This window comes from Camelina sativa, chromosome 8 (assembly GCF_000633955.1).
Source record: "Camelina sativa cultivar DH55 chromosome 8, Cs, whole genome shotgun sequence".
NCBI classification, from domain to species: domain Eukaryota; kingdom Viridiplantae; phylum Streptophyta; class Magnoliopsida; order Brassicales; family Brassicaceae; genus Camelina; species Camelina sativa.
The window spans coordinates 24,244,482-24,253,904 of NC_025692.1; the positions used below are offsets into that span (position 1 = coordinate 24,244,482).

The 9,423-nt window shown below is 34.8% G+C and overlaps 2 protein-coding genes across 2 annotated transcripts in view; both read left to right on the top strand.

The window, feature by feature from the left end:
• Positions 2,569 to 5,009, top strand: LOC104708319 (B3 domain-containing protein Os02g0598200-like). The gene is made up of 2 exons (XM_010424867.1): positions 2,569 to 2,730; positions 3,138 to 5,009. The coding sequence occupies exon 2, from the start codon at positions 3,160 to 3,162 to the stop codon at positions 4,846 to 4,848; it is 1,689 nt and encodes a 562-aa protein (XP_010423169.1). The 5' UTR covers positions 2,569 to 2,730; positions 3,138 to 3,159; the 3' UTR covers positions 4,849 to 5,009.
• Positions 5,183 to 9,423, top strand: part of LOC104709887 (DNA annealing helicase and endonuclease ZRANB3-like) — a 9,947-nt gene continuing 5,706 nt past the window's right edge. Inside the window, exons 1-16 of the mRNA XM_010426428.2 lie at positions 5,183 to 5,589; positions 5,688 to 6,047; positions 6,137 to 6,269; positions 6,398 to 6,573; positions 6,768 to 6,841; positions 6,934 to 6,969; positions 7,047 to 7,137; positions 7,364 to 7,423; positions 7,633 to 7,807; positions 7,942 to 8,007; positions 8,105 to 8,304; positions 8,462 to 8,563; positions 8,659 to 8,769; positions 8,887 to 8,952; positions 9,027 to 9,125; positions 9,284 to 9,421. Coding sequence (XP_010424730.1) covers positions 5,254 to 5,589; positions 5,688 to 6,047; positions 6,137 to 6,269; positions 6,398 to 6,573; positions 6,768 to 6,841; positions 6,934 to 6,969; positions 7,047 to 7,137; positions 7,364 to 7,423; positions 7,633 to 7,807; positions 7,942 to 8,007; positions 8,105 to 8,304; positions 8,462 to 8,563; positions 8,659 to 8,769; positions 8,887 to 8,952; positions 9,027 to 9,125; positions 9,284 to 9,421 — 2,223 coding nt within the window. The 5' untranslated portion in view covers positions 5,183 to 5,253. The remainder of the gene's footprint in view (positions 5,590 to 5,687; positions 6,048 to 6,136; positions 6,270 to 6,397; positions 6,574 to 6,767; positions 6,842 to 6,933; positions 6,970 to 7,046; positions 7,138 to 7,363; positions 7,424 to 7,632; positions 7,808 to 7,941; positions 8,008 to 8,104; positions 8,305 to 8,461; positions 8,564 to 8,658; positions 8,770 to 8,886; positions 8,953 to 9,026; positions 9,126 to 9,283; positions 9,422 to 9,423) is intronic.

Below are 9,423 nucleotides of genomic sequence, written 5' to 3' on the forward strand. Positions count from 1 at the left end.
TTTTTTTTTCCTTACGACTGTAGTGATTTTTTTTAAGTATATTTTTCTAAAGTTAAAGTTTATTACCCTATCACTTAACTGAATAAATAATAAATTATTTGGTTAATTATAATCGATTTACTATGTTATGTTGTATGTTATCTAAAAAAAAACGATAAATATGTTACCAATATAACTATGATTATAAATAAACAATCTACAAAACAAGTCATTTTCATTGTGTACATGTTTCGTTTTCACCTCATATGACTTTTCAAATAAATTCAAAATCTACTAAACATAGTCACTTTCAACTGTTCTACTTTAAAAAAAAAATCCAAGCACAAGTTGCATAAACCAATAATATCCAGGGAACATTACTAAACAAGATTAGATCTTAAAAGGAATATTATCTATTTGCTTATACTAAAAAAGGCAAATCCAGATTATAAAATAACACAATTAAAGAAATAAGTAGTAAATAAAATTGGCGTCAGAAAGAAAGACAGAAAGAGAACAATTTGGTAAAGGGAACAACTGTGGAAGGTGGTTCGAGTCGGTGCATCTGTCACTCTTCTGAGTCAGTATTGCCATGTGTCATGCTTATCTCAGAAGCAACCAGCCTGTAAACAGATCTATCCCTTTCCCTTTTCTCTATGATAATAGTATCACTATCATATTATATTATATCTAAATTAAATCAAATCAAGAGATGTAAAATTAGATATTTCACTTTCAAGTTTCAGAGTAAGTGTTAATCATTTTTAGTGGTTATCAGTTATGAATTGACCAACCGACTTTATATTAGTTACTAGTTACTAACCTCTCTAAGTTTTTTTGTAGGTATTAGTATATTAATAAGCTTTCAATGTTTATAATTATATCCAATTTTTGTATTTACATATATATATATATATATATATATAAAATCATACTAAAATTCTTTCTACCCTTTTTTCTTTTTGCTTTAAGGGCCACGCAATATCGAATGGTATTTTTGGAATTGTTTGGTGAGCTACTTTTCTATATAGGATGACCACAAAATATACATTTTCATTTTTGTCACATGTTCTAGAATCAGCAAGGTATAAATTGAAATTTGGGGCCTTATGTCATAAAGGCCTAGGCTTGGTCGAATTTGGGCTTTTGAAAATGCATTTTTGATAATATTAAGATTTGAATGACGGTGACTGATGGTGTTTGTTTGCTATGGGCTGCATAGGTAAATCACATTTAATCACATTTTCTTACGGCAGTACAACTTTTCTTTTACGGAGTAGTTGTTAATTGCTTAGGAGAAGAATTACCGCACATAATAGTGGTGCGTTATGCTATTTGTTCCATGTTAAAAGAAAAAGATGTGTGTTAGTTTTCGTTGTAAAATTATATGCTTACAAAACATATATTTATATGAATCATATATATATGGCACGAATTATTAGAAATTATTTGAGAGCATCTCTGTTCTTTTTTTTTTGTTGGGAGCGAGCAGCATCTATCTAGATCTTATCTTTTTTTGTTCAACAAATATATATAAATCAAAAGAATCCAAAGTCGGTCCATCGCGGAAAGCATCATTCTTTAGAAAAATACAAAAAGACGACTTGTTTCCCCCATCTCTCCCGATCCCTCCGTCCGTCCGTCCGTCCGTCAATAATGCTTTAATACACTTATTATCATAAACTGACACATTAATATATGGACTACGTATTTTGAGTTTTAATAACTTCAAAATTGTTTGTTTTGTTAGCATTCATACTTGATTTAATTCAGTTCGCTTCCTTCATAAATCTTTAAACATGTATGAATAATATTAATGTGTTATTTCACTTTGATTAATTACAAAATCTTATATTAACTAGATTAGGTCTCGTGCTAGAGCACGAGTTGAAATTCTTTTTATTTATATTATAATTTTAAAATAAAATATAATTTATATGATTATTTTTAAAAATATTTTAGGATAAAACATTATGCAATAAAATCATATGCTAAATATGATGACTTGAAAAAAATACCTATTTTGTAAGTTTTATATTGTTAATTTTGTAATTTTATGTATGAGAAATGGTTATGTTTGTTGTTTGTTTTTATTTTAATTTTTGAACATGTTTGGTGAATTTTTTTTAATATGACTCGTGCTTAGGTAAGATTTTATTTTTAGTTGCACAATAAGATCTCGAAAATCACGATTAAGTGTGTTAAATTGCCAATATTTTATTCTTTTTTACGTCTAAGAATATATTTTTATGTCTAACAGTATATATTTTGTAACAATACATGGAATATTAAATATTTTATTTAGGAAATTGTATAAATCATTGGAATTTTCTCTTTAAGAAAATTCTTTGGGATATTCTTAAGTGTATTCATATTAGCCCCACAGATTGACCAATTAATCTATAACGTTTTTTGTAACTAATCTATATTTATTGTATAACCTATTTTGTAACCAATTTATCAAAATTATATAGTTTAAAAAAAAAAAGTTGTGTATTTCCGTTTTATTATACAGAGGATATTTGTCGTAAGACTCAAACTTTTAAGAAAAAGAAAAAAAAATGTCAAAAAGATTCTCGTCTCTCCTTCCCTCTCTTTCCCTCAATTAAACATTTGTTGACCTCTTTCATTTTTTTTACCTTCTGAAAATCAAATCTAACTTTCTCTCTCTCTCTCTCATTTTTATTTTCTTCTGAAAGTCTCTTGAAATCACTCCTCAGTTTTCAAAAGAGTTGGTTGATCTTCAAAAAGGTAACATCTTTCTATATTTGTATCTCTCACATTTTCATCACAGTTCTTCTTTGTAATTTCTTTAAACTATTATGTTACTGTGTACTGTATTGTTACTTCATTCTTGATCATAACTTTGAGATCATAAACCAAATCTGCCTTTTTTTTTTTTTTTGGTTTATTTATGTTCATCGGTTTAGTTATTTAATTTGAGTCATGATTAAAGTTCGATTTTTTTGTTGTTCTTGTTGGGTGTTGATGTGATTGCTTATTTATTGATGGTGGAACCAAAGATTCAATTTTTTTTGGTAGACTTTTAATTCTTTCATACGTTCAACGTGCTTCCAAATCAGAGAAAGACAGTTTAGGATCAAATCAATATTGTTTAAATGATTTTGATGATCTGTACATTGTGTTCTTCTCTGCAGTTTGTTGTAATAATAACTTGCAATGTCTGAGGAGAATATTTCACAAGTTGATGACAAGTGTTGTTTGGATGATGCAAACCCCATGGAGTTCTCTTTGGATACTACCCCTCTTGTTATGGACGAGCAAGTTCAAGGAGATGATCATGTTCTGCTTCCAGCTGCAGAGACCAATCATAATGTGAATTTGAGACGGTATTCGACTGGAGCTCTTGATAAACCAGCTGCCAAACCTCAGGTTCAAACCCGTTACCGTGGGAGTGGGAACCAAACGAGTTCGACTCATGATCTTTGTAAACATGGGAAGAGGCGTGAGGAGGATTTGGTTATCAAGCCAAGGAAGTTGGTTAAGAAAAAGAATGTTGAAAGCGGAGATTTGGTGAAAGGTGAGACTTTTAGGAAGTCGTTGGGAAATGTTTCTAAACCGGACAAGTCACCATTGCGGGTTGTAAAGAAAGAAGCTTCTAGTGAGGTTGCCAAATCTTGTGATGGTTTACGCGTTAAGAAGAGTGAAACCAACAGTACTAGTCCGAGTGTCTCAGCTGTTGTAAGAATGGTCAAGAAGACTACTAATCTTGATGTTAAGAAGGTTTCAAAGATCAGCGAGAACAAGAGTTCTAAAGTGGATCTTTCGAAGAGCTTGAAGAACAAAGAGAAGACGGAAATTGATGAACTGGACAGATGCGATGATTCATTGGAGAAGACAAATCTTGATGTAAAGAGTTCGAAAGAGGATCTTTTGAAGAATATGAAGAAAAAAGAGAAGATTGATGAACCGGTTGTATGTGATGATGTAGTGAAGAAGACAAATCCTGATGTTAAGAAGGTTTCAAAGATCAGCGTGATCAAGAATTCTAAAGAAGATATTTTGAAGAATCTGAAGAACAAAGAGAAGATGAAGATTGATGAACCAGTTAGATCTGATGATGCACTGGAGAAAACATTGTATGTTGTTGAATCTAGTATTGAGAAGAGGAAGAAGAAGAGCATCACTAGTGTTAAGAATGAAACTCAGCAATCTTCTGAGAAGAAGTTCTTAAGAAGCAGCGGAAAGAAAAGTCTTAGCTTATCACCGTCTTTGTCACCCTCCTCGGAGGAGTTTAAGAAACCACCGGTCACGAGATCAGATCCTAGGCCAATAAGGCAGACTACTTCCATGTCCAAGACTGGATTGTCTGTGAAGAAAGAAACTGGTTCTGAAAATCTTGCTACTAATCTGAAAACCGAAAGCAAGATTATTAGGCCAAAGAGGACTGGTTTAAAGGTTACTCCTCCACCTCCTACTGCAACGAAGCAGCTGACGAGTTTCAAGAAAGGGAAAGTTATTGAACCGAAAACAGAAGATTCCACTGCTACATCGATCAAGTTCAAAAAGAGAGTTGTTCAAGAACCAAAGCTCAGAAGTGACGTGAACAAGAAGAAGAAGAACCTGAAAGACAGAAGAGAAGGTATTGGGAAGATTAACGGTGAAGGTAAACGAGAGAAGGTTGTATTGAGGCATAGAAAAGTGGAAGTGAAGAAGAAGTTGCAAACACTTTTCAATAATGTGATTGAAGAGACTGTGAATAAGCTTGAAGAAGTGAGGAAGAGTAAGGTCAAAGCACTTGTTGGTGCTTTTGAAACGGTAATCTCTCTTCAAGATAACAATAGAACATCTCAGAAGAAGAAGACTCAGAGCAAACCCACATCTTCTCCACAAGCTGTTGAAGGCTAGTAGTCCCCTTGAGCTTTAAAAATTCAATACTATTTTGAGTTAAAAACGGATAAAAGTTGTGAATTTGTGATACAGATGGTTCTTTTTCTTTGGTTCATGAATCTTGTAATGTAAAATTTTCAAAGAAATCATATATATTTTCCAATAAGAAATTTGGTCTACGGGAACATCTGTTGTAAGATTGGAATCCGGTTTGATTGGTTTATTCTGTTATTGTACCGAACCGGATTTAAATCTAATTCACGCGTGTGGAGTTTGACACGTGTGATTTCTTCGTACCCGCTCATCTCTTGTTCAATGCTCTCTCGTACGTTTCAAAATTCAAACGCCTTCTCTCTCTCTCTCTCGCTCTTCACTTTACCACAGAGCAGGAGGACACAACTCAAGTCTCTCAGATTTTAATCAATGGAGGTTTCAGAAGAGCAAAGGCAAAGAGACGAAGCGAATCGATTAGTGTTGTTTGGGGAGAAACGTAAGCCGTCGTTTGATTCTTCAGGAAACTCACAGCGACAACAAGATTTCAGGTTAGCTAAATGTCGAAAGCTCGATGACGGTAACGATGTTCGATTTCAAGAACGGAATCGGAACTACGAATCGGGTACAAGTGTTCCGGAAAAGTTCCGGGTCAGGCTTGAGATCTGTTCCCCTGATTCGTTTTCGGTGACGCCGTTTCAATTGCAAGGGTTTCGTTGCCCTGAAGAGCAAGAGTGTCTTCGTCAATTGCGAGAGATTCTATCTGATGTAAGTTCTTCAACAAAGCTTTGATTTTGTTAAAGTGGAAATTTTTTAAGTCTCCGATTTTTAGGGTTTTTGATATTCGAATTGATTTTTACTTTCAGGCGATTCCTTCACACTACACTCAAAATCAAGATGGAGGAAAAGCTGAGATTTATAAGATGAGAGACTACAGTATGGTCTCTGGATGTCTTAAAAGGTCTAAGAGAGTTGAAGTTGAAGTTATACCTTGGAAGACGTTGGCTGTTGTTGAGAAACTTTCTCAGTCATGCTTCTCTGGGAAATGGCAACCTTGTATACCTGAACATTTTTCGGAGGAGAAGGTTGAAGAACTGATTGAAACCCTGCCGAGGAAATTGGTGAATGCTCTTTTGCCTTTCCAACTTGATGGTCTGAGATTTGGTTTACGGAGAGGTGGCAGGTGTCTTATAGCTGATGAAATGGGGCTTGGAAAGACGCTTCAGGTGATGTATTTGGTATTTGTGAGGAAATTTTGAAGCTTTTTAGTAAGTTTGGTGAAGTAGTTAATCTGAGTGATTAATCTTTGTGTCAGGCCATTGCCATTGCTGGTTGCTTCATAAATGAGGGTTCCATACTTGTTGTCTGTCCAGCTGTTTTGCGTTTCTCGTGGGCAGAAGAATTGGAACGTTGGTTGCCATTTTGTTTGCCTTCTGACGTACATCTCGGTAAAAGTCTCTTCTGAACTGCTATATAGCATTCTCTGTCTCTAATTCTATTTTTCTCCACCGGAGCTCTATAGTGAAAGCTTGATTCAGTTTTTAGAGTTGTGTTTGATGAAACTTTTTGGTTTCAGTTTTTGGTCATCAAAATAATCCTGCCTATTTACCAAGATGGCCAAAAGTTGTGGTTATCTCATACAAGATGCTTCAGCATCTTCGGACGACCATGCTTGAGCGAGAGTGGGCCCTCTTAATAGTAGATGAATCTCATCATCTACGATGCTCGAAAAAGAAGTCAGATACACCTGAGGTATCTAAGACCTCTTGTTCATCACTAATGTCATTTTTAAGCATGCCTTCCTGTGTCCTTTTTTCTATGATTTTCTAGTTGTTTTTAATTACCTTTGATTAACACAGAGATGATTCAGTGACACTTTCTCTAAACTTTAAAGAACATCTTTATATCTGAGTGAAGTTCATAACACTTTCGGTTATGCTTTGCAGATAAAGACAGTCCTTGATGTTGCTGAAAAGGTTAAGCACATAGTTCTGTTATCAGGAACTCCTTCTTTATCGAGGTTGTGGAAATTTAACTCTGTGTCAAATCAGTATCTTCTGTTTATGTCGAATTTGTAATTTATCCGTAAATTTGTTTCCTAGGTGACCACAGGCCCTTTGACATCTTCCATCAGATAAATATGCTATGGCAAGTCTTCTTCAAACTTCGACATAAACTTTTGGATTTGCACTACTTCCCTTTTCTAACACTGATTCTGTCACCAGGCCTGGTTTGCTGGGAAAGGACAAGTATGAGTTTGCGAAAACCTATTGTGAAGTTGGGCTTGTCAGAGGTATCCAAGGGAAAATTTTCCAGGTAAATATGGACTTATGATAGCCTGTTGTGACATCATGATTCTATATTATAACTGCAGAATACTCCTATTGCATGATAAGTGGTTACCCATAGAGGATGTTGCGATCATACTTCATTTTATTTCTTCAGTCGCTTTCTTACTAATATGAACTGCGGTTCCCTTATCTTAGGTTTTATTTTGTTAATGTTGCGAGATGGTAATAAATCTTCTGGTTCGACATTGCAGGATTTTTCAAAGGGTACTCGCTTACTGGAACTAAACATACTGCTAAACCAAACAGTGATGGTAAATCCTCGTTAAAGTATTTCATGTTCCAACTTCACAGTTCAGTTTAACTATGTGTTTATTGTCTGTGCTGTTCGTGAAAGTTTGTGAAAAAATGAGAAGAACAGGCAATGATATCACTGATATGTTATGCTAATTTAAGTTTCTTGTATTGTGTTGTGAGGTGGTGGAGACCTATGTAATATGAAATCCCTTTTTATTTGTTACAGATAAGAAGACTGAAGCAGCATGTGCTAACACAGTTACCCCCAAAACGTAGGCAAATCGTAACCATACTTCTAAAGAAGTCCGATATAGCTTTAGCAATGTCTATTGTCAGCGAGGCTAATAAACAAAAAGATGGTGCTATAGCAGAAACCACAGAGAACTCACATGAACCTAAGCGTATGTGGCGTGTTTTATACCAACCTAGTAATTATGTTGAGTTGTTTTTTATCATTAGTATTCAAGACATTTTGATCTACTGAATCACTGTGGTCCATACAATGTTTTAACACATGCTGCCTTTTTAAGTATAGATCAAAATGCTCGTGGATCAAATGAAGCTGGACATGTAGACGCAGAGAACTCTGAAGGCCCTGAGAGTATGTTTTGACTAAATTCTTTCCATAGGTGTCAAGATATAATTTTTTTTGCATATATTTGCACTCTTTTTCATTTTATCCTTTTGTTGTGCTTTAGCTGACAAAGAGAATCAACTATGTGGGAAACTTTCCTATCAACAACTTGGCATTGCAAAGCTTTCTGCCTTTCGTGAATGGTTATCCCTACATCCACTTCTATCAAGATTGGATTATACCCCAGAAGAAATTGATGGAGACACAAGTTCAACTAAAATGGTCATTTTTGCACATCACCACAAGGTTCTGGATGGAATTCAGGTTAGTATGCTTCAATCTCATCATTAAATCTTTGAAAATTTCAAAACTGTATATCTGTCTGCTAGTTAAACTTGTTATAATAACGATGCAGCTCATGTAACATATTATGAGCTAGTAGTTTTCTGTTAAAATTTCACTTGTGATTATTGATTTTCAGGAATTTATATGTGATAAAGGGATTGGTTTCGTCCGCATTGATGGGATGACATTGCCAAGAGATAGACAATTGGCTGTACAGTCATTTCAGTTTTCTAGTGAGGTATGCACAATATGTCCTATATGTTTATTAACTCTTGAATTGATTGTGCTTGCGAGGATGTGTGGTATTTGACTATGCTATGGCTCTCACTCCAGGTAAAAGTTGCAATTATTGGCGTAGAAGCTGGGGGAGTTGGACTTGATTTTTCAGCAGCACAAAATGTTGTGTTCGTTGAATTGCCTAAAACACCGTCACTGTTGCTTCAGGTATTTTTGATGTACTGCTCTTTTTGTACTCTTAACTTCTTGTTTTCTCGTTCCTAAACCTATTCTGCAAACACGGTAAGGCTGCTAGATGCATAATCAATTGATTACATTTTGAAGGCAGAGGATAGAGCACATAGGCGAGGTCAGACAAGTGCAGTCAATGTATACATCATTTGCGCAAAGGTAAACTTGTTTGCTGCTGCGATATTAGTCACTTGAAGCTATCCATTATACTTGAATTGGATACTATGTAACAGGATACTATGGACGAGACAAATTGGCAAAATCTGAACAAGAAGTTGCACCGTATTTCATCTACTACTGATGGAAAATATGATGGGAAGACCGAAATTGAAGTATCTCCCAAATCTCTGCTCTTTTTCTCAATTCTCAGTAAACTACTGTCCTTGCCTTAGATTTTCACAACACATAGAGGCTTATTCATATGTCATAGGCTTAATTTTATTCACATGACAACCATTAGTTTGTATGATAAAAATTGGTATCTGGGCAGATTGAAAGAGCATATATTTTCAAGCCTGCTGAAGAAAGCAGTGAAAGAGAAGTTCTTGAAGCGCAACCATCAAAAGCTAATACTGTAGTAGCTGATAAGATTGTTGAAAGCTGTGAAGATTTGGGATCTGGGACAGATGT

Bases quoted from the DNA above. Each gene is read 5' to 3' on its own strand.
- LOC104708319 (XM_010424867.1), top strand. From the start codon at position 3,160: ATGTCTGAGGAGAATATTTCACAAGTTGATGACAAGTGTTGTTTGGAT.